This window comes from Urocitellus parryii, chromosome 8 (genome assembly GCF_045843805.1).
Source record: "Urocitellus parryii isolate mUroPar1 chromosome 8, mUroPar1.hap1, whole genome shotgun sequence".
NCBI classification, from domain to species: Eukaryota; Metazoa; Chordata; class Mammalia; order Rodentia; family Sciuridae; genus Urocitellus; species Urocitellus parryii.
The window spans coordinates 21,210,202-21,235,712 of record NC_135538.1 but is presented as its reverse complement, the minus strand read 5'-3'; the positions used below and the strand labels follow the sequence as shown (position 1 = coordinate 21,235,712).

Sequence of the window (25,511 nt, the reverse complement as noted above, 5' to 3'; positions counted from 1 at the left end):
CCATTCAAAGGGCAGATTGTGTTACAGTAAACCATTTTTCTCTTAGACAGGCTTATGCCCACAGGTGGTCATTCAGCCAAGATCTCTGTGCTCAGGAGACTACTGGTAAGATCAACACAGCATGGCCCAGGTCTTAAAGGGCCAGTGACAGATACAAAAAAAAACAGACAAAAAAGGATCACTGAAACCAGGGCTGACAGACGGGAACCTTTAAAATAGACCGGCCTATATCAATTTCTTCCACTTACTTTATCTTTGACAGACCAACTCCAACGTAAGTTTGCATAATAATTCACAAAGTTATTCAAAAGCCGGATCGGTACAGTAAAACATGATCTTAGACAGGCTTATACATATAGGTGGCCCTTCCACTTGACCTCTGACAAACCGACTCCAGTTGCAAGATTGTACAAAAAAGAGACACGCAGACAACTAGAAAGGAACCCCAAAACCATGCCTGACAGATGGGAACCTTTAAAATGATCAGCCAAGATCTTCGTAAGAGACTACTATAGGATCAATGCAGTATTGGCCATTTCTTAAAAAGGGGCTGTAACAGATACAAACAAAACAAAAACAGAGAGAGATAACCAGAGGGAATTCCCAAGCCCAAGATCAACAAACAGATGAGAACTTAGGACAGACCAGTATGGAGCACACATCCCTAGGTTCTGGAGTCCTACTTAACCAGGACTCCTACACCAGTGTGGCCACAGGTGGGATCAGCTGTTCCCAAGAGGGATCAGCTGTTCCCATGAAGAGGAATCAGGATCTTGGCCTGCACACTAGGGAACTTACTGGATGGCTAAGGGTTTTTGTGACTTTACAGAGTTCAGTTTCCTTTTTCTCAAAGTGGACCATGATGGAGCAAATTGTACCATTCAGGGAGAGAAGGTGGGAATTCCCCAAAGCAAAAGGAGCTTCAGCAGCTGCTGGGATGGTCCCTTAGTCCCTCCCTTTACTCACAGGAATAGCTCTTCCAGTTTCATCTGAGGCAAACTCAACCATCTTGTAACTCCCCTGCAGTTGGCTTTCAGCAAGTTCTCCAGCCACCTTGCATCCTCAGCATGGAAGTGGGTTTCCTTAGAGAGCCAGGCCTGCCCAAGAAAGCTGGAGCAGGGGCTGTTCTTGGGTCCCATCTGGGGTGCCATATTAGATACCAAATGCTTGGTCCTTGTCCCCAATGCCAGTGTGATTCTCCAAAAGCTTTTTAGTTTGATGGTGTGATTTTAGGGGTTATGTTAAGGAAGTTGGTTCCTATGCTGATGTGTTGGAGTATTGGGCCTCCATATTCTTCTAGCAGTTGGGGAGTTTCTGGTCTAATTTCTAGGTCTTCAATCAACTTTGAGTTGACTCTGGTGCAGGGTGAGAGAGAGGGATCTATCTTCATTCTTCTACATATGGATATCTGGTTTTCCCAGCACCATTTATTAAAATGATTACCTTTTTTTTTGCCAACATATGTTTTTGTTACTTTTATCTAGTATAGCTAACTGCATTTATGTGGGTTTGACTTGGTGTCTTCTCTCTGTTCCATTGTTCTTCGTATCTTTCTGGTGCTAGTGTCATGCTGTTTTGTTACTGTGGCTCTGTAGTATAATTTCCAGTCTGGCATTTTGATGCCTCCAGCATAGCTCTTTTAGCTCAGGATTACTGTGGTTATTCTGAGCCTCTTATTTTTCCAAATGAATTTTAGTACTGCTTTTTTAGTTCTGTGAAGAATGTCCTTAGTATGTTTTGTTTGGTTTGGTTTAGTTTTCTGGTACCAGGGATTAAACCCAGGGGTGCTTAACTACTGAACCACATCCTCATCCCTTTTTATAATGTATTTAGAGTCAGCGTCTCACTAAATTACTTAGGGCCTTGTTATGTTGCTGAGACTGGCTTTGAACTCGAAGTCCTTCTGCCTCAGCTTCCTAAGTCGCTGGGATTACAGGCATGTGCCACTATTCCTAGGCTGTCATTGATGTTTTGATGGAAATTGCACTGAATCTGTATAATGCCTTTGGTAGCATGGCCATTTTGATGATATTAATTCTGCCTATCCAAGATGGGAGGTCTTTACATCATCTAAGGTCTTCTTTTATTTCTTTCTTCAATGTTCTATAGTTTTCTTTGTAGCAGTCCTTCACATTCTTCATCAGATTAATTCCAAGATATTTTATTTTTTTTTAGGTTACTATAAATGGGATAGTTTTCCTAATTTTTTTTCAGCAGATTCATTATTGGCCTATAGGAAAGCAATTGATTTGTGTCTGTTCTCATACCATTATTTGTTTGCAGTGGAAATTGTTAAAGGTTGATGAAGCTATAGATTTCTTTTAACTGTGGCCTGGTACATGCCATATTAGTGTATGCAATCTGTATGGGACTTTGAAAAGATATGTCCCTGCTTTCACTTTGCATTAGTGTGGGCTTCGTGTCAGTCATTTCTTCTCTTTTTGATCCTCTTAAAATGCTAGTCATTTTCATGTATCTGATGATGCTGGTGCTTTATTGATGTAGCCTCTGTGATTGAGAATTAGTGCTTTGATGATACACACATCTTAATCTCTGGCCTGGACCTCTCTCTGTACTTTACATTTGCATATACAGCTGCTTACTGAACATCTCCACTTGGACACCTAATAAGAATCTTAAACTCACACACAAAATTGGGCTCCTGATTCCCACTCCCTGCCGGCTCCCCCCCCCCATCCTTTAATGTATGTGACAGTCATTGGCTGTTCCACCATATTATTGGTGAAGTCAAAACCTTGTTGTCAATCTTTTGGTGTGTATATGAATTATATCTCAAAAGAGACCTCCCCCCACACACACAAAAAAAACCCTAACCCAAAACAATACCTCAGAGTCACCATCATTGGCTTCTCCCATTTACTAGATGGATGATTTAATGGATGGCTAGATGGCTATCGATAAGGCAAATATAGCAGGATTTGACAATCGTAGATGATGGGTAGCACATATATATTTCCTATATAATTCTTTTAGCTTTTTTCTTAGGTTTGAAGAATATTATAAATTTGACCACATCTCACTGCCCCTATTGCTATGGACTCATCTCCTGTCACCATTGTCTCTTGTCTTAGTAACTGCAGAGGTCTATCCCTAGTCTCCCTGCTTCCTCCCTTGCCTTTGTAAGTCTCTTCTCAAGTGATTTGTGAAGATGTAATTCAGATCCAGTAACTCCTGTGATTAAAGTCCACTAATGGCTTTCCATCTTACTCTGATAAAAATCCAAACTCCTTGCTGTGATTTACCAGGCCCCTCATGGTCTGGCTTCCTGTTATCTCTGACATCATCTGCTATTCTCTCTCTCCTACTCCTTTTCAGACAATTGATTCCTATGTCATTTGTGAGGCTTAGTCTACATTTAGTCAGAGCACATGTATTTATGTAACCCAAAGGTTGTCAGTGGACAAGGTCGTGGTGATCAGTTTGGGAACACCGTGTTAGATATCCTGAAACTTCTAATATTGCAAGACTTCGCATAGATCTTAGTATAATTCCTTTTGGGGGATTATGAATGTCTAAGACCAAGTAATGCTTATTGTGCAAAGAATCTCAACACTTTAGGAAGCACTAATCTGGAATATTTCATTCATTCTTCTTTTATTCACTTAATAGGTTTTTATTGGATTCCCTCTTTATACCAGGCATCTTTTTAAAAACTTGAAATACATTAAAGAGTATGGCATTGCTTCTTACTCAGAGAGCTTGTGGGTGAGACAGATAGACAAGCAATAATAAAAGAGAAAAGTCCATAGGTGGAGCCCATACCTGGCTTTGGGATAATGATAGAAGGTGTGGGGGAGATCACATCCAAGTTAATTTACAAAGCATGAATAATTAATAACCAGGTTAAGAATGAAACAAAGGGCATTGTGGGGATGAGCAGCTGCAAGTGAAAGGTTCTGGAGGAGATTGGGAATGAGCACAGTGCACTTGGGTCCTGAATGTGGCTTGGTAGACAGTAAAGCTGAGAGATGCTTGCAGAGACCAGATCATGAGGCCTCACCATGCACAGGACTCTGTAGAATTTGAGCTCAGTCTTGAGAACAATGCACTGCTTTGAGGGAAATGGACACCTATGGGTAAGTTTTCAGTGGAGGAAAGTTAATTTTCTGAAAGATCACTGCAGCTACCCTGTAGAGATGGATGGGTTTACCCAGTAAACTGATATCCAGGGTCACTTAGAATCTTGAGGAGTTTACAAAGGGAATTTCAGGAAAGATAGTGACAATGAATTCAGATTTGGATGTGTCTGAACATCCAGGTGACAGAGGGTGCTGAACTGAAATTATGTTACTGGGAGTCTTCAGTTTCTGAAAACTCCATATGATGAATTAAATCATTGGAAACCAGGACTCAGATGAAAGAGTCCAAGGTCAAAGGTAAGAACAAAAAAATTTCCTGTGGAATGTTGGTATTAGATGAATGGACAGAGGAAAATGAGCTGGTGAAGGAAATTTGGAGAAGCATTTCAGAAAGATAAGATGAAAGTCAGAATTTAAAGTATTAATGGAAATCAAGAGATGGGCAGAGGGGCCGACAGTCTGAGTGGTGAAAGAGGGTCACAGTACTTAAGGACAGGTTGACATTCTTGAAAGTAATGTCAATTGGGTGAAAGACTCAAGCAGCCACTTACCAGAGAAAACATTCAGTCTTTGTTTTTTTTTGGGATTGGCTTACTTTATTTAGTATGATATTCTCCAATTCCATCCATTTACCTGCAATGCCATGATTTATTCTCTTTTAATGCTGAGTAATATTCCATTGTATATATATACCACAGTTTCTTTATCCATTCATCTATTGAAGGGCATCTAGGTTGATTCCACAATTTATCTATTGTGAATTGAGCTGCTTATAAACATTGATGTGGCTGCATCACTGTAGTATGCTGTTTTTAAATCCTTTGGGTATAAACCAAGCAGTGGGATAGCTGGGTCAAATGGTAGTTCCATTCCATCCTGATCCATAATGGGGAGGTGGGGGAGGAGTACGGGAGGAATGGAGGAACTTTGGATAGGGCAAAGTGGAGAGAGGGAAAAGGAGGGGACATGGGGGTAGGAAAGATGGTGGAATGAGATGGACATCATTACCGTAGGTACATATAGGAAGACACAAATGGTGTGACTCTACTTTGTGTGCAATCAGAGGAATGAAAAATTGTTCTCCATTTGTGTACTATGAATTGAAATCCATTCTGTTTTCATGTGTAACAAATTAGAAGAAAGAAATTAATTAATTTAAAAAAAAGACTCAAGGAAGATGGTGGCGGATAGTAAGGTGGAAACAGTAGCCTCGGTGTTAAGACCAAGAGAAGTGGCAAAGCCATCATTTAGATAACTCTCTTTTGAAAATAGTATATCTTTATTTACATAGTCTTATTCTCTTCCTCTTTGGCCCAATGCTATAGATATGTAGAGAAGTGCCCAGTATACAGAAGGAGCGCATCCGGGAGCCTTGTTCTGCTTCACAGACGAGGATTGCTGGTAAGATACAGTTTTTTCCTCAATATATATTTATTAATGTAGAAAAATTAATGATATGAGCATCGTATATAAACTAGCTAGATTTATTTTAAAACATCATGCAGCTGTGGTTTATTATCCTACTTTTAATTATTTGGAAAATGGTGTTGTCTTTAAACTCAAGACGTGTTTGGCTGCCCAGCATGGGCAAGGCATTTGCTCTGTGGTTGATGAGACTTGCCTTTCCCTGCATGGGAGGTGCCTGGGCCACAGCAGGTACTGCTGATGGGAAGAGGAGAGGAGGGTGGGAAAAATGAGGGCGAGTTTCTGGATACACGCTGCTTTTCAAGACATCAGGGATAAGCCTCTACTCCAGCATGTGCTCATCATATGATCATGACTGAAAACAAATGGTGTAGACAACCTTGGAAGCAGTTGGGAGCTGGAGGTTGTGAAGGGTCTCCTTCTGGGGTAGTTACATACTGGCAAATACTTCTCCCTTAGCTGCATAGAAAAGAAGTGGCTTTTTTTAAAAAAACTATTTCTACTTACCCCTTCTCTCTGTCCAGATGAGATCACAGGCTACAGCACCATAGCCACTGTCACCCTGCCCCATTAGCACTCCACCTTGCTATGCTCTCCTCTGGGGAATCACCTGCCAAAATCCCAGATGTGATTAATCGCAGCCCACCCACTTACCCTGTGCCAGCGGCTGCTGCTGCTGCAGATTCTCCTTCTCCTCCTCTTCCACCTTCACCTTCTCCTCCTACTACCTACCTAGGAGACCTCCTCTACCTCTGCTTCTTCCCCTTCTTCTGCATCCTTTTATTTCTCTTCTTCATCCTTTTCATTTTCTGCTCTTGCTCCATTTCCTCAGGAGTCTGAAAAAGTGACAAATGACAGAGTATTTGTTTTCTTTTTTGAGCTGGCTGGCTTGTGATGCCCATATTTATGTTCTAGATTACTTGTAATTTCTAATACCTTGCATAGGAAATACCCGAAGTCTAATACGTCATCTTGATTAATTTCCAAAATGCTTGCATTGACATTTTCTGCCTTGGCAAATACAAGCTCAGCTTCATAACCCTAAGGAAAGGACTGGTTGCATTTAATGAAATATCAACAGGTCCTCTTACTCCCTTAACATCATTATGGCAAAGGGGCAGGGGAAATTTGAACACATATTTAGACATATAGAAATATGGACAGCAAAACCACACCTTTCATTAGGTGTGCAGTTCAGGTATGAGACGGGAAGCCAATCTTGCCACATCTTTCTCTTCCCACTCAATGTTTTAATTTAGCTTTTTCTTCTTTTAAAAGTACATTAAAAAATAAAAGCAACTGTTTTAAAAGTGGACACGTCAGTGACATTTAGTGTATTCACAATGTTGTGCAATCACCACCTGTATATGGTTCCAAAATATTTCCACCACTCTAAAGTAAAACCTCTTACTCACTGAGCAGTCCCACCTGCTTTCCCTCCTACTCTCAGCCTCTGGCAACCACCACTCTGCATTCCATTTTTTGTTTGTTTGTTTGGTTGATTCCAGGGATTGAACCCAGGAGTGCTTCACCACTGTGCCACATCCCCAGTCCCTCCCTCCTTTTTTTTTTTTTTTTTTTTTTTTTTGCTTTATTTTGAGACAGGGTCTCACTTAGTTGCTTAGGGCCTTGCTGAGTTGCTGAGGCTGGCTTTGAATTTGTGATCCTCCTACCTCAGTCTCCCAAGCTGCTAGGATTACAGATGTGTGCATCACCGTGCCCAACTCTCTGCATTCCATTTTTATGAATTTATTCTGAATGTTTCATGTAAATAGAATCCTACAATACTTCTTTTACTTAGTATAATATTTTGAGGTTCATCCATGCTAGCTTCTTGCTGGTTGTACTCATTCCAAAGCAAGGACTATGCCTCTCATAGGGGCATCAGATTTGACAGAAAATTCTACTGTCCTTTCTCCTGAGAATTCCTGGCTACCCATCTCTCTACTCTTGCCCTCACATCACTTTTACTTATTTATTTATTTTTGGTACCAGAGATTGAACCTAGGGGAGCTTACTTAGAGAGTCATATCCCCAGCCCCTTTTAAAAATATTTTATTTAGAGACAGGATCTTGCAGAGTTGCTTGGGGACTTGCTAAGTTGCTAAGGCTGGCTTTGAACTTGTGATCCTCCTGCATCAGCCTCCTAAACTGCTGGGATTATAAGCATGTGCCACTGTGCCTCACTTCACTTTTAAAAGAAAAAAATAACTTTTTATCATAAAGAGCTTCTTCATTTTTCCATCATAGAACTATCCACCTAGCTGCATCTGTACTCGCATACTCTACATACTTTATTCTGATGCTGAGGACATGTTCTCTCTGTTCCTTTCTAAGGCCAACCTTCTACTTGTGCTTTGGATTATATCTTCGCTTGGCTTTGTCCTTTTGCTTTCTTTCTGTTAATAGATCATTTTTGTTGCAGTATGTTTTGATGCATGTAACTCTAGTTTGTTTATTTAAACTGATGTATAGCATTTCATTGCACAGATACATGGCAAACCCCAGAACTCTCTTTTCTGGGTATGTTCACCTGTCACATAAATGTAGCTTAACTTTAGAAAATTGAGCCTGTTCTCACCCAGTAAACTTGACATCATCCTTGACTCTTCTCTGAATTTCACATCCAATTCATCAGTAAGTTGCCTCCGCCTGTGCTCCATCCCAACTCCTTCCTTGGCCTTGAACACTCTCCTCTTTCATCTAGGTTGTAGGAATGTTTTCGTGGCTCCTCTTTCTGATTCTGTTCCCTCCTTTGTTTCCCATCTTTCAATAAGTCCTGTCCACATAGTGAGTTCCAAAGTCTTATCATGTCTGATTTGCCTACTGGCTATCCTTAATCACATTTCTTATCCCTTTGTTCATTCTGCTTCAGACCCTCTGGTGGTCTCGCTGTTTCAAACATGCCAAGGACATTCTCATCTCTGGGTTTTGTGTCTGCTGTTTCTTCTTCTTCTTCTCCAAAGTCCTTCCCTCAGATATTTGCATGTTTCAGACTCACTTCATCCAGTTCTTCGACCAAGATCTTCTTGAGTAGGCCTTTTCCTGCCTATCACATCTCAACTACATCCTAACTCTATCTTTTGCATGCATTTTGCTTCATGGTGTATATATCAGTGTCCTGCTCCAGAGTGCAAGTTCCAAGAGGGCAGGGACTGTGTCTTTCACACTTTTATATTCATAGCATCTTCAAAGTGCCTTGAATCTTATAGGTTATTAATAGGTATTTGATGATTTGAAGAATGATTTAAAAAAACAACAACAACAACAACGAAGAAAGCTACAGTGAAGATTGGGCAGAGGACCCACAAAGAACTTTTCTTTATCTGAGTTCTCTCTATCATATTTAGCTAGTTATAAACAAGTTTCAAAATGATTTATTAGTTTAAGAATAACACAAATAAAACCATAATATAATAAAAATACCATTTTTTTTAGAAAATGTTAATATAAGAAACTACTTTTCCAAGTAAACAGGAGATTAGGAAAGTGACATTGCTTTACATCTTCAAGATCTTTTCAATATCTGACTCCGTGGAAGACAACTGGGTTCTCCTGTCTGCTTCTGCATTTGGTCTGTTGTGATGCCACCTGTTATGTAGCCTTGGTGAAGCACTGCTCTGCTCTTGGGAGAAGGGGCAAAAAAAAAAAAGGCAAAGAATGCATGATGATGATGACAGTTTAAGTGTGCCAGCCCCTTAGAAGGGTCGCCAGGAAGCCTGGGCTTCCCAGATGCTGCTTTGCCAACCCCTGAATTGCGTGGGCAGATTTGGATTATTCAGTTACTCATAAAGTTGAACTTTTCTTTATTCAGGTTAAGTGTTTTCTTTCCCTTTTTGTCAGTTGTTGACTTTTTCGGTTTTATAAAAAGCATTTGGTTACTAATTCTTTGTCTTCAATGTGCACAGTCAATCCCGTCTCCCTTTATCTTTTAGATTTTTAAAATCTCTATAGTGCTCTTTTCAGAATTGTTAAACACTCAGGGTTTATTAATAATTTACTGTTTTTGTGTTTTAAGTCATAAAGATATTCTTTATTCCATTAGCTCACAATTTTGGTTTCCTTATTTATGCCCTTCATCTACCAAGAATTAATTTTCCTATGATACATGTGAGGTTGAAATCTATCCATCATTTCCTCACTCCAGCCATTGGTCATTGCTTTGACAGCATCATTTATTAAATGATATATTCTTCCACACTGATTGATGATGCGGTCACTGCCAGGGGCAAATTTGGTGCCACCTATACTCCGTGGCTCTTCTCTTCCATTGGTTTGTTAGAATGTGTGAGTTCATCATACAGGGAGATAATTGTCATTATTTAAGGACAACAGCTAAATAGGTGGTAGGGCTCATCCCTCTTACAGAGATATTTGCTTTAAACACTTTTTGGTACTTTTCTTTGTATTAATTTTTCAACCAAGATTTTGTATCTGTGATTTTGCCAAGTTATGCTCAAAACTGTTGGTATATTGATTAGAATTGTACTGAATTTATACTTTGTATTTTTTAGAATATTATTTAAACCTCATTCAATATATCACATGCTACAGTAGGTTCCAGGTAGATTTAATCATTCATTTAACTACCTCATATTAGAGACCAAAGAAAAACAGTATTTAATGCCCTTCACCCTCCCCCAAAACAAAAAACGAAAACCAAAAACGAAAGAAAATATTTATCAAATTGTTGGAGAAGACAAGAGTTTCTAACTTTCAAACTCTTGGGATAATGATCCCCCAAGAAAGATATATGACTTTTATTATCTCAAGTTTGTTAATATCTGTATGTTAAGAAAAATGGAGAAAAAAAACCTCCCACAATACATTTTAAAAGGTCCTCAGAAGCATCTTTTTCAATGATTTGGCAAGTGTTTATCATTTCCATATAAATATTGTTCATGCAGATTGATAAGGAAGCAAATTAAAAAACCTAGTGATAAATTATATCACATTTGGCTAGTAAGCATGAAAAATATTTACTATTACTAGCAATAAAATCCATTATCTAAGAACAGTGGTGACAAATGTGTGTTTATCCATGGAAATAGATGCCTGTCATGTAGATGTGGGATATTGACCAGATCCACATGCTGCTGTAGGAAATGTAAATTTCCAACTTTTAAGTAAAGCCATTTGGCAATGAGTATTAAACACATGCCTTTAAAAATATTTTCTGATCCAGTATCGCTACTTTGGGAAATCTCTGCTAAGGTAGTGATTAAAAATGTGGAATATACTCTATGCAAAAAGATATATCTTATAAGTTCTTTTTTAAAGAAAACATTTAAGGAGCAATGTATGTGTCTAAGCAAAAATTAGGGAATATAAATGTGCATTATTACATAGGTATTCACATTAATAAAAAATGAAATATCCTCATGTCATAAAGTTAAATGCAAAGAGAAGAGAAAGTAACACATATATTTGCTTTGTAATTAAGCAAAACATCTTGACCCAATAAAATAATACTCCTAGTTTTCCCCCAGTTGTTGTATTATTTATTTGTTTTCTCTCATAATGTGTGTTGATATCCTTTGAGTTATTATTGCTGGCTTTGGACTTTGTGAGATGCTTTAATTGGCTTGATGGCCAAGTAACTACAAAGATGTGCTTATTTCAGGTTATGCCATAGCTGTTTCAATATGAAAAAGTAAAAGCTTCTTAAAAATTTTTTAATTTAAACTAAATTTTACTTGAATACACATATACATATGCCTGTCATTATTATACTACCATATTAAAAATATCCTTATTTTAATTTTTATTCTTATTTTTATTCTTATTCTTTTATCCTTATTCTTACTTTGCTACATGTTTTTTCCAGCTCACCCTAGTGTCCAAAAGGTGGCGCTAGTATCCTCTGCATCAGACATGCCCGTTCACCCTCAGCGTACCTCAGAAATCTCGGTTCCTGCTGATCTGGATAAAACCATAACAGAACTAGCTGACTGGCTGGTATTGATTGACCAGATGCTGAAGTCCAACATCGTCACTGTTGGGGATGTGGAAGAGATCAATAGGACTGTTTCCCGAATGAAAGTAGGTGCATGGTGGAAAGGCTTGTGGGGGTGGTACCATGACCCAGGTTCTACCAGATCTGCTTGGGCCCCCTTTGTTTATCCTCAACTCTGAAAGAATGAGGTTTAAAAAAAAAACAAAACATTATCTGCCAAACAGCCACCCCGGACTAACTGCAAAGAATGAAGCTTTTCAGACTTCATCTAAAGACTCAGTGTATTTTTAAACTCTAAAACTGATATCACGAAGCTAGGCATGTTGGTATAAATGCAAGCTGGTGTTCCATTTAATGCCCGGTGTGATGTAGGATAATTTCCCAGGGCTCTATTTCAGCTCATTTTTCATAATGAGCTCATTTCATTTCTGACTTTAGAAATAAGTATCCTAACCACAGTTTTATTATTGTACATATACCATCTAATATCAGTATGTAAAAATCTATTTCCATATTAAGTGTGCTAGACTCTGAGCTGTGTGTTTTAAAGGAATACTGAAAAGACTCTTTTAGATAGAAATAGGGAATGTAGTCAGGTGTGGTGGCACACACCTGAAATTCCAGTGGCTTGTGAGGCTGAGGCCAGGAGGATTGTGCGTTCAAAGCCAGCCTCAGCAGCTTAGCGAGGCCCTAAGCCACTCAGTGAGACCCTGTCTTGAAATAAAATATAAAAAAGTGCTGGGTCTATTATTTTCATATAAAGATTGTTTTAAGGAAGCAAATTTAAAGACCTAGTGATAGATTATATCACATTTGGGGACGTGGCTCAGTGGTTAAGTGCCCCTGGGTTCCATCCCTGGTACCCAAATTAAAGAAGGAAGGAAGGAAGGAAGGAAAGAAGGAAGGAAGGAAGGAAGGAAGGAAGGAAGGAAGGAAGGAAGGAAGGAAAAGAAAGAAAAGAAAAGAAATAGGGAATTTATAATAAAACAACTATTGCTAAATGCTCAGTGTGTGCTGGGCATTTTTCTAAGCCTTTTACATTGATCTTATTTGCTTCTCCCACAGTCCTTTGAGGTAGGTGCTGTTTTAGTCCCACGTCCTTAATAAGCCCCAACTGAAAGAGTCAGGGGCACTGAGTAACCCTCCAGAGAAAAGCTACAATGACAAAGTCTAATAAAAAGTCCCAGAGCAGGAGCAGGCCACCTGTTAGGGGAGCCAGGGTGAGCAGAGGGTAGCTTCTGCAAGTGCTGGAAGGCAGGCAGTGGGATTTTCACTTCTGAAGATAATGTCAGTGACCTTCCAGGATAGGGAAAGACAGGAGGCATGTGTTGGGAGTGAGGAGCCTTTGCGTCAACATTTGTGCAAGAAGGAGACACTGTGGGGGGTGCGGTGGGACAGGCAGCTCCAGTTCCCTTGGTGGAGGAGCTCGCAGGCTGTTAGAGCCCTGTAGACTTTTCCTGTGAAAGCAGTTGGCACACATCTTTCCCCCGCTGCCTTTTCTTTTCTGAATTGCAGCTGGGAACTGGTGATAACGATGCTTTGCTTCAGTAAGAGGATGAGGATGGATTAGAGGCAAGAGATGCTTAAACCAAGGGAAAGAGCCCTTGCCGAGGGGCTGAGAGGACGTGTGACAATTAGCAGAAATAAGAAGTAGGAGAAATGGGTGTGAATGAAGGTCTGAGGGAAGTGGTTTTGGATTTGTTGTGTTGAGGGGTCCTTATGTTGTCGAGAAGAAAGTGAACAACATTCATGGAAACCTAGTCTGGGATCCAGGATCGGAAGTTGTTAGTAATCCACTTAGAAATAACATTTGTCACTGTAGAAGAGGTTGAAGTCCATAAAGCAAGTGGATTCGTAAAGTGAAAAGCCCAGGAAAATCTTGTCACACTATTTGTACTTTTTTTTAAATTAAACCACACTTTCTGAATTCATTAGCTTTTTGTCCGGATTTATCAGCAACAAGTCCATCGAGGAATACCGGTTTTCCCGTCTAAGATGATTTAACTTAAAATTATTGTGATTAGCACTTTTCTAATAATGTTTCCGCATCCCACAGGTGATGCTGTGTGTACACATGTCTGGTGCAGAAGAGGTGCACCAGGCATCAGCAGCACTAACTGCTCATGTTCTTTAGAGGGATTTTCTTAGTCTGCTCAGACTTGATACATCTTAATTGTCATTACCTTATTGTGTGTGTGTGTGTGTGTGTGTGTGTGTGTGTTTGTGTGCGTGAAAGCTCGGGCACACAGAAGTAAGGCACCAGGTGGTTAGTGGAAGAGCTGAGATTTGAACCCGAGATCTCTGACTCTTCCTCTGCCTCATTGCTGATGCCTGCCTTAGCGGAGGCAAAGGATGACTGTGACAACTTTGACATCACCAAACTGGTTTGCTTAGTTACTGTTTTCAACGTATCGCTTGTTAATGTATCTTAATAATCATTTCTCTTAACAGATCACAAAAGCTGACTTAGAACAGCGCCATCCTCAGCTGGATTATGTTTTCACGTTGGCACAGAACTTGAAAAACAAAGCTTCCAGTTCAGATGTGAGAACAGCAATCACAGAAAAATGTAAGTTTCTAAAAAAATTGCATATCATCATCACTTTTCCTGAAAACAAGTCTCTCTCTATCTTTCACACACACATTTTCAAAGATTCTTCAAATAGAAGTTAATATTATTTGGTGTTTATTACTTTTTATTTATGAAAAATAAATATACCTTCTTTTTTTAAACTTTTTGTGAACATTGTCACAATTCCCTTATAATTCTTCAATGTATTAATATTAGTTTTAAGCAATTACACATTGGACTTTTTTTTCATAAGTGTTTTTTTTTTTTTAAGATGGTTTTAGGGACTTATTCTGGGGCTCACCACTGAGCCTCATCCCCAGACCTTTTTTAATTTTTATTTTGAGGCAAGGTGTCTCTAAGTTTTCCAGGCTGGCCTTGAACTTGGGATCCTCCTGCCTTAGGTTTGTGCCACCACATCCTGCAGTTAGGATTTCTTTTAAAGAAATCAAAACAACAGAAGTCTGAGAAACCTAAAGGAATGAAAATCTGTTCTTTAGTTGTACTTTATTCACTAAAACTGGGTGTTGGTGTGTCGTTGAGCTCACTTCAAACTCATTGCACAAATGTCTGTTGAGCAACTGCTGCGTGCCTGTGTGACTGTCACTAGTTTTGGAGGTTCTTTCTTCAAAACAAAATTAAGCAACAAAAAAAGGGAACATACAAAACACCAACGGAGATCCTCCTTTGGAGTTCACATTTGAGTTCCAAAGCGTCTTGAATTTGCGTGGCATACAGAGCAAGGTCTAGACGTTTGGGGATTGTCACAGTCTCCTCGTCTGTCACCTCTCCGGTCTATAGCATTCTGTACTATATATACTCTTTCAAATGTCCCGACATTTCCTGGTCTTCTTCCCTTTATTCAGGTTATTTTTTTTCCTTCTGGCCTTTTTTCTCCGGGTGAAATTTTACTCAGTTGCTAAAATGTCACCCCTTTGTGAAGTCTCTGCCACACTATTCTTGTTTTACAGCTTTAGTTCCTGCTGTGGCCTTATTCCTCCTAACTGTAGATCTCAGAGCTACTTTAATTCTCTCTCCCTTCTAGAGAATGAATATTCACCTTTATAGCTTTTGGGCCGCCTGCAGGGCCCAGTTCAAATCAGGTACTTAATAAATAAATATATGTGGCAGAATGTAAACTGGAAGAAGAAAGTCTAATTTTTTCTGAAGGGGAGAAAGGCAGCTATTTGCATTAGCACCTGTGTGTGTGTTTTGAATTCAAAATAAATGTGGTAGCAACAAGGTTACTGTGGAGATGAGTTAGCAAAGAATTTGGGTGTGTGATGATATGGGCTGGTTTCCTTCCTTCTCCGTCTCTGTGTTGGATGATTGATTCTGCATGTTGCGGGGGCTGTGGATGGTCCCATTTGTCCTCCCCTGGCAGGGACCCCCTCTGTTAATGACACTACGCTGTTGACAAAGCCATCTCTGGTTTGCTTTACTATCTCTGATGTTTTCTTCGGTTACCTCTTTATCAAAACTTATTTTAAGGTTGATTTTATCCTTCTCCTGAATGTCTTCCCTTTCCCATTGAGCACCTTCTTTTATTTTCTTTCTCTCTCTCTCTCTCTCTCTCTCTCTCTCTCTCTCTCTCTCTGTGTGTGTGTGTGTGTGTAGGCTATGTAATCTTCATAGCTACTCACTATATAAATCACCCTCCTCAGCTGGAGTGTACCATCACAAGGAGCCTGTGTTTAGCACTTACAATGAATAAAATAATTTGCTTGTTTTTCATGGTAAACCTGTGATGTCTTATGTTTTGTTCAGTATTAAAATATTCTATTAGTAATAGAATTGGTCACAAGTACTTTATGTAATTTTCTTATGGAGAAGGAGAACATCATGATAGATTTGCTTCCCTTTCCTTATGTTAAAAACTTTAACATTTTTTAAACTATGAAGGCAGCATTAAAAAAAAGATAATCTTATTGAGCAATTTCTTATAATTATGACACATAAGTCTAACTTTTGGCCTTCTGAACAACCTCAAGTTGACAGGTTTTATGGTTTGTTGTAGCCCTATACAATTCCAAGAATTTTACCAGAATGTTCTTTATAACTCAGCCGGAATGCTATCTTGTAGTTAGGTTCTTCTTGGGGCGGGTACTTAAAAGCTATAGTCTTTCAGGTGGTCTGTCAAGCATCATCTAGCTGTTTGTTTGAACCTTCTCTTTCCTATTGCCTGTGAGTTGTTTCTGGTATTCAGAGCTGCTGTTTACTGGTATTTTAGTTCATGATCATGAACTGCCCCTGAAGACAGTAATCAAAAGCTTAAATGTCTTTAGAGTTCTTGTTTCATAACTCCATGTTAAAAAGAACAGAGAGGAGCATAGGAGATGGCATCAGAGGAGAGGACAGGAAAGGAGAGAAGAGGAGAAGAGAGGAGAGGAGAGGACAGGGAGAGAGAGAAAGGGAGAACACGAGAAAGAGGAGTAGAAATAACTCAAAGGATGGGAGGTAAAGAGCCGGTATTGAATTTTATGTTGAAGGTTCCTAGGTACAAAGAACTTGAATCTTCTTTACTTTTAGTGTTTCTCTTGAACTTGAAAGTATAAGAATATTTACTTTCTTGGCCTGCCACAGTGGTGCACACCTGTAATCCCAACTCCTTGGGCTGCTAAGGCAGGAGGATTGCAAATTTGAGGCCCACCTCAGCAATTTAGCAAGATCCTATCACAAAATAAATATAAAAACAGGTCTGCAATGTAGCTTAGTGGTAGAATACCCCCATACTCATTTCTCAATACTCCATCCAAACAGGTTTCATGCTACAATAAAAGAAAAAAAGTGAAAAATGTTCTTAAATAGTTTGTTCTCTTTTAAAATCTCTTTTGAGGGTATCAAGTAACTATATCTGTGTCTTAATGTACTGCTAAACTCTACCTTATCAAACTGGGTTCTGTAAATACAACATTAAAAAGGGCATTTTTTTCTTCTTCTGCTTCCCTTTTTTGCTTTATCTGCTAATACTAGTAGATATGATTATTGTGAGATGTTTTGGTGCACTTCAAGTTGAGTTTAATCCAAAATTTTTCTTCAAGAATGGTTTCAGAAATATTTCTATTAAAATACAGTCATGGTGGCACATGCCTGTACTCCTAGCAACTCAGGATGCCGAGAAAGGAAGATTGCAAGTTTGATGCCAGCCTCAGCACCATAGCAAGACCCTGACTCATTTAAAAATAAGAAATATGGGGCTGGGGCTGGGGCTCAGTTGTAGAGTGTTCTAGCATGTGTGAGGCGCTGAGTTCGAGCCTTAGCACCACATTTAAAAAATAAATAAATAAATAAAATAAAGATTTTAAAAAAATAAGATATATACACACATGCACATATATGATTAATAGTAAGAAATATTTATGTATATATATACACACACTATATATACATAAATATATATAGTATAGTGTCTGACATATATTATAGTTCCTTTCAAATGTCTTTGTCAATTGCCCTCTTTTTCTTTTCTATCATAGACTTTTTATGATCAATCAGGGATCAGTTGTTTTTTCCCTTTCCTGATAGTTAATTTTGGGGACTACTCCTTATCTGTTTCCCCTAGTGGAAAAGGTAAAGAACCAGTGGGACAGCACCCAGCATGGGGTGGATCTGCGTCGGCAGCAGCTGGAGGACATGATTGTGGACAGTCTTCAGTGGGCTGACCACAGGGAGGAGACGGAGGAACTGATAAGAAAATATGAGGCTCGACTCTACATGCTCCAGCAAGCCCGGAGGGATCCGCTCTCCAAACAGATCTCTGATCATCAAGTAAGACTCATTGGCTATTGCTCAGCAGTGCCATTTCCTTAGACTCGCTTTTTCTATTTTTCTTAGGAGCCCGTCTTGATGCTTTCCTAAGTTCTTAGAATATATATTGAATTTATATGAAGCATTTGATCAGGAAGTTTTTCTGAATAATTTCTGGAAGCCTAACAAATAGATTTTTTTTTTTTTTTTTGGCTAATGAAAAATCCTCATGAACCAACATCTAGAAAAAGAACATTTTATAGGATCCCAGAATCCTCATTTTAGTTTCTTTCTTGCCTACCCCAGAGCTTATTTGTATTTGTAAAATTTCTTGAGGCTTTGATTTGAGTGCTACTGTGGTGAGCAAGTCAATTAATAAGTAAGTTTAGTTTCTTTTAATACATTTATATCCACACTTATCAATATGTAGGTTCTACTGTTGATCAGTTTGATTAGAGTTGATAATAGTGAATACTTATTGTATTTTTAAAATGTTATTTTGAATTATTTCTTACAATAACAGAAAATATTCTTGAGTTGGAGGATGTATTAGCTGTGAGGTTATATTTTGGTGGAACGTTTTATTTGCCCTTCAGGTAACTTCAGGTGAAAGTGCACATTGATGAAGAATGTAATAATAAAGACTGTGTGAGAAACACAATCTGAAACCTGGAAGTATGTTTTTATTCTTCACAACTGTAGACTTTCCATGGTTACAATTTAAAAAGCAAGTGGCCAGGGGGATTGGTTTCTGAATCATTTTCTGTGTTTATGACACCTGCTGATCATTTCTATCAAACGATTCAAAAGTAATAGCAAAGCCCTGCACTTAAGTAGAGAAATACAGTAAAAAATAATACCCATGATTCAGTCATCCTATTTGGAACACAGTTGGCTCTTTGTGTCTGTGTGATTAGTATCCACAGATTCAATCAACCAGGGATTGTATGCTCTGTAGTTAGATCTGTGATGGTTGCATCTGTATTGAACATGTAAAAAAGTTTTTAAAAAGTCCTTGTAATTATTCCATAAACAATGCAGTATAACAATTATTTATGTAGCATTTAAATGGTATTAGGGAATACAAGTAAAGTGTACAGGAGGATATGCATAGATTTTGTGCAAATACTGCACCATTTTATATCAAGGACTTGAGCATCTCTGTGAATTTTGATGTCCATGGGAGGGGAAGGCTCTTGGAACTACTTTTCCACAGATACCAAGGGAGGTCTGTTTGCTTCTCTAATTAACAGTGTGGTTCATTTCTCTAGGCTGGATTTTTCTTCCAGTTGCTACAAAAATCCTTAGAGGACCATAGTTGTTACTCAGATTTCATGTGGAGATTCTTGTTTCAGAAACTTTCAGGGACAGAAAGTGTCAAGATACCATTGCCTGTGGTTGTACTCAGTCTCAGTTTAGCTGCCCAGGCAGATTCTCTGTAAACCTTGCTCACTGCTTAATCTATCCAAGCAATTAACTTTGTAAACACGTGCAGCAATCCAGGGGCAAGAGGCAGAAGAATTCCACCATTGTTGGTTCTTGCTGTTTCTCCAAGCACATACAGAGGAACTCTGTGTGTGTTCAATTCCTATATGATGCACATTCCTGTAAGATTTAGATGTTTAGCAGAAGGCATGAGAGGGACAGATGGTTTGAGGAAGTAAAATATCTCAGAGAGGAAAATATAATCAATATCATCTGCCACATACCTGATTTCTTAAGACATTTTCCATTTCTAGAATTCTTTTGGCTTAAGCCTACATGCAAGAGTTTGTCCCCTAATTTGTTTTCTTCTTGTGATGTCTGGGTCTCACACATGTTAAAACACCCTTGGAAGCAGTGTTTGGGTAATGGTAATTGCTAAATGACCAGTTCTAACAATTATACTTGAACTTACACCTTAGATGTTGCTTCAAGAACTGGGTCCTGGCGATGGTGTCATCATGGCATTTGATAATGTCCTGCAGAAACTGCTGGAAGAATATGGTAGTGATGACACAAGGAATGTGAAGGAAACTACTGAGTATCTGAAAACATCATGGATCAATCTAAAGCAAAGGTAATTCTATGACCCTGGCAATTGAATGCATAATGTTAAATTGAGAATTTGACTTCTTTTGGTTTTCTCATAGAAACAGCCCCCAAATTTGTAGCTACTAGAAGTACATTTCATTATTACTTTTATTTTTATAGTGTGATATGCTGAGTTGGTATTATCATGCCTACTTTGTCCAGAATGTGTATTTACTCAATATCTAGTTGAATTTCTATAATGCTGTTTTCCCTTGAATAAGCCTAAATCTTGCCAATGATTATTCTGATTTCTCTCAGTATTATCTCAAACACTAGTACTCTGGTAAGTAACAGATATTTACAGATGCCTCAGGGTAACAATAATTACAATGGTATAGTATTTGGCTGGGTCTTCTCAGTTGAAGATCAGATGCCATGGATTCAACACTGGACTTCTGAAATGATTTATGTGACTTTAGGACTTTAATTAACTTATTATCTTTTCTTTCTGGTTACTGACTAGTCAGTGTATTTGGAATGGCCTGAAATAGCATATGTTTTTAGAAGAGAGATTTTCCTGTCACTTGAACATCTAGGATGTGAGGAGCTGTAAACAGTAGTTAGCATATCTTCAAGATGCAAATTTATATTCATCAGTATAGAGTGTTGACTTTATGCACGGTGCTGGGAATGTCTGTGTCTAGGTGAACCCGTGATTTCTCCAACGTCTTTATCTATTTAAATGCAACTTCCTGAAAATTAATTTGATATCAAATCACATTTATTTTGCAGTGAATAAAATTGATAGTGATCAGAACACTTTATGATATATATTCCTGGTAATAAACTATGGTCAAGCATTTATTAAAGTTCAACATGGAGGAATTTTTATGCATTTCTTGAATGTTGTTTTCAGTTAGAATCTTTCAAGCAGTTCTGTAAACTCCAGAAGAGAATTATGAGGGAAGCACAGGAGCTTGAATGTGTTGCTGGACATAGGTAGGACACTGGGGGACACGAGACTGGAGCTTCAAAAAGGTTAAAGGAGAGTGACTGTAATTTTGATCTTCCTAGCATGTTAGCATAATTTTTCTCTTTTATGGTAACAGATTATTTGGATAGAGTTAGGATCCCATAACTGAGGCAGGGATAGCAGGTGAGTTAAAAACAGCTTGAACCCTGAAATAATCCCTAAACGTATTTCATCTATGTTTTTCCAAAAATTCCATGTGCAAAGAGTTATGACTTTGTTTATGTTTTAAACAATACCAGAAAAAAAATTGATCACTTAGGAATGAGTGGCCTGCTTTATTTAGTACCTCCAGTTCTTTTTCTTTTCTTTTTTTTTTTTTTTTGGCTTTTACTTTGTAAATATTTTAAGACAGCCTACAGCAGTAGTGAGATTTGATGGAAGAAGCAATTAAAAATGAATTATATTCCAAGGTGATCTTTCATTTATCATAGCAGAGACAACCACATTTTCCAAGTTTATCATTGTTACAAGAAATCGTCCTTGCTCAGTATCTATTTGCAATTTTTTTGTGGGGGAAATAAGCACTTTTATTAATATTTGGACAAGATTCAGATATGTTATTAATTATAAAGTCAGAAAAATAACAACAAAAACCGTGGCTCACAGGATCCCCATGAGTGACAGCTAGGGTTTCTATATATTCGGAGTTTTCTGTTTTAAGCAATAATATTTATATTACTAATTGTTTTAAATGGACATCTTTTTTGGAATATATAAATTTTTCCTTCTTAAAGTATGAGAACTTCTATTAAACTTCTTTCAAACTCTTGATTTTATTATTTTTTAAAATTTCATTATATCAAGTGTGGAAAGATCATATTTGGCATAGAAAACACTTTGAAATTTTTAACATTGTTGTTGCAGAGAGAGAACTAAGGAACTTTAGCAGCTGTACGTGAGCCTACAGTTTATCTAACCTGTGTTTCTCAATCTTTCTCATTATGTCTTCTCTAAGACGCCTTCTTAGAGCCCAGCCCCTTATGAAATTTCAATAGTGTGGTATCACGTGTGTCCATATCTGTACTGGATAGTTGTGCTTTACATACATAAAAACAGGGCATTTTTTCTGTCCCTCCTCCCCCATGGCAAGAACCATTTCTCGCCTCCTTTGAGACTATGTGGTCTGATCTCCCTTTCTCCCTCAGAAAAGTTAAGCGGCATGCTCAGGTTCACCTAGAACAACCAAAATGGTATTTTTCCTCAAGTGAAAGGTGATAATACCTTCTTTGCTGGGTTCTGAAGCTTTGGTAGTAAATTTATTCAGGTTGCTATGCTTTGTGTGATTGTGTGCTTTACTTTTAGTTTGTAAATTTTATTGTGCGCGTTCTCATCATCAGGCACTCTGCTCAGCTCTTCATATATTTTTTTTCCTTTGATCCTCACAGTAACCATAGGGGGCAGGCAAGCATTTTCATCTGTGTTTTGTTGGTGAATTAACTGAAGCTCAGAGAAGGTAAAGATTACCGAAGCTCACACAGCTCCTACAGGCAGAGCAGGAATTGGATTCAAGCCTTTTTGCTTGTTCCATGAGGCTCATCTCATCTTTAGCAAGACTTTCATTTTTCTTCTTTGTTATCAGAATGTCAGTGATTGCTGGTGACTGTTTTGTGTACCTGCCTCTCAGAGCTGTGTGTGATTTGGCTTACTGGTTCTTATCTGGGTTGAGTTTAGAAACCAGATCAGATTAAAGAAATGGGGGCCTCTTCTATGAATAATGTAACACTGTCTATTAGGTGGCCATTGTGCCCAGTCTAATGGCCTCTGAGAGGCCTTTTGCCAAGTCTCTCTTCTTATCTCCTCCCAGCCATATTCATACATCATTGTCGGTCTGATTCTGGAGGGGTGAAGGGTGATTATACTTACACAAGGAGTAATGTTAGCAGAGCATTGTGTGTAAAGCTTAATATCATCTTTAAGGGAAATGTTTTATAGGAATTGATGTTGGTCTAAATAATTTGGCCATTCACAATTACAGGCCCACAATATCTTATCTACAATGCCCAAATCCCCAAAAGCTCTGATAACAGAAAGCTTTGAATTGACATGAGACTATTTATTATAGTCTTTATTTATTCATCCTGCTTAGGATGAATAGCCTTGTTCCTAGATGTACAAATATGAATGTGTTTGACTATTTCCCTGCTTGGGCTGATATGTAATATAGATACATCAATAGTGTTAGTTACCTATTGTACAAAAAATTTATTAATTCTGATATTGAGTGACAGCTAGAGTTTCTATATATTAAGAGTTCTGATTAAATGATTGCTGGTATCTTGAGTTCTCTGAGCAGCGGCCTGTCTGTAAGTTTGAGAGTAATCTCCGTATTTTCACTAATGCTCTTTTTGACATTTTCCCCCCTTGCATCTCCTAATGCCAGTTAACCAATTATTTAAAGCATATTATGAGGTGATAGTGTAGAATGTACTTCTACAAGGTGAATATTCCTTATCTGAAATGCTTGGGATCAGAAGTTTTTGATTTCGAATTTTTCCGGATTTTAGAATATTTGTATATATAATGATATATGTAAAGTTTGGGGAAGCAAATCTAAACATGAAACTAATTTATGCTTCAAATATACTTGAGAAGGGTTGATAGTATCGCTCTGTAGTTGTGTTAGTTTTTTTGTTTGTTTCTGTGACTGAAATATCTGACAAGAACAATTTAGAGGAGGAAAAGTGTATTTGGGGCTATTTCAGATGTTCAGTCTCCAGTCAGTTGAATGCTTGCTCTGGGCCCTAGATAAAGCAAATATGGATGAAGGGCCCAGCAAAGGAGTCTTGTTCAGTTCATGGCTGGGTCAGGAAGTAGACAGCAGGAGGGGAGGAAGGGGCTACAGGGAGAGTGAATCCTTCCAGGGCAGCCCCCAGGGACCCCCTCTCCAACCATGCCCCATCTGCGTACAGTTACCTCCCAATCAGTCCATTCAAACTAGGGTGGACTGATGAGGTCACAGCTCTCATAGTCAACCACTTCACCTCTGAACATCCCTGAATTAACACTGGAGCTTTTGGGAGACACCCTGCATCCAAACTGTAACATGAGCTTTATGCATATAGTCTAAAGATAATTCATGCAATATTTTAAGTAATTTTCTGTATGAAAAATTTAATGTAATGGTGTGGAATTTTCCACTTTTGGCATCATATTGGCATTCAAAAGGTTTTAGATTTTGGAGGTTCAGATTTTTGGATTCAGGATGCTCAATTGGATGCCTGATTTGTGTCTGAAAGTTTATTTTAACTGTATATATAAACACTTCAGGGCTAAACTAACATTTATATCTATCTATATATCTATATCTATCTATATATATATATATATTAATGTTATACATATATACACAATTATCTATGTTGAAGTATTATCAAGGAAATGAGACAGTATAAGTGTATGCTGTAATTTCTTTCTTTTTTCCTTTTTTAAAATTTTTGTGTCAGGGATTAAACTCAGGGTTGCTTAACTACTTGTCATATCCCTGGCCCTTTTTAAAATATTTTATCTTAGAGGGAAGAGAGGGAAGTTCTCACTGAGTTGGTTAGGGTTTCACTGAGTCGTTGAGGCTGGCTTTGAACTCACGATCCTCCTGCCTTAGCCTCCTTGGCTGCTGGGATTACAAGCATGTGCTACAATAATTTCTTATGAATTATTAATTACTGTATATTTTTCTCCTTGTCCTTATCCCTGTGAAGTCATATTTTCCTTACCTACTTGAAGGCCCTTCTGGAATGGTACAAGTAGAATGGAGCATTCTGGGTATGATCTCTTGACAACCTATGGTTGAAATCCCACTCTGTGCATTTACTATCTCTGTGGACCTTATTTCAACTCACTGAGTCTTATTTTCCCTTGTTGTAAAGAGGAGACCAGACCTAATGTGTGGGATTATTGTGAGATCAAAAGTTATATATAAAGTTCATGTTATATGGTTTATGATCAACAACTGGTTGCCTAAATTATCGTGTGCCATCCTGGTTACCTTTGTCACCTGTCATCTGATGCACAGTACAGTCTGTGGCTGAGTTAGCAGAAGGCTGAGTCATTGTCAGTTGCTCGTTTATAGTCATTTGGAATGATATCTACTTATATTAATGGTAAATCTTTATTACTGGATTTAATTTCTTAGGAAATGCAATTTTCTCAGTGAGATCATCACAGTTGTTGAATTTATGTTGCATTAAGTGTTTCCTGACAAAGCAGGAGTCCAACCATCTTGGGTTGGAAGGTGTAGAGGCTGGAGGTGTGATTCAGGGGCAGAGTTCCTGCCTAGCACATGTAAGGCTTTGGGTTTTATATCCAGCACTGAAGAAAGAAAGAAAGAAAGAGAAAGAAAGAAAGAAAGAAAGAAAGAAAGAAAGAAAGAAGGAAGGAAGGAAGGAAGGAAGGAAGGAAGGAAGGAAGGAAGGAAGAAAGAAAGAAAGAAAGAAAGAAAGAAAGAAAGAAAGAAAGAAAGAAAGAAAGAAGAAAGAAAGAAAGGAAGGAAGGGCGGGGAGGGAGGGAGGGAGGAAGGGAGGGAGAAAAAAAGGTGCAGAGTTTTGAAAATTTACAATTATTTCATTGGGTGCCATAAATACAGTATAGATTGATCAGTGAAAGAACCTGAATTTCTAATTTTTAATTATGGCCAGCTGAATGTGTGGAATGTACTTAGTTTATAAGATTATA

At 38.3% G+C, this 25,511-nt stretch overlaps 1 protein-coding gene across 5 annotated transcripts in view; it reads left to right on the top strand.

Annotated features, from left to right (window-relative positions):
* Positions 1-25,511, top strand: part of Utrn (utrophin) — a 514,146-nt gene that overhangs the window by 236,766 nt on the left and 251,869 nt on the right. For all 5 annotated transcript variants that reach the window (XM_026397636.2, XM_026397635.2, XM_077801941.1 and 2 more), the window contains 5 exons: positions 5,426-5,501; positions 11,353-11,567; positions 13,933-14,050; positions 17,613-17,818; positions 19,702-19,856. In XM_026397636.2, the coding sequence (XP_026253421.2) occupies positions 5,426-5,501; positions 11,353-11,567; positions 13,933-14,050; positions 17,613-17,818; positions 19,702-19,856 (770 nt within the window). The remainder of the gene's footprint in view (positions 1-5,425; positions 5,502-11,352; positions 11,568-13,932; positions 14,051-17,612; positions 17,819-19,701; positions 19,857-25,511) is intronic.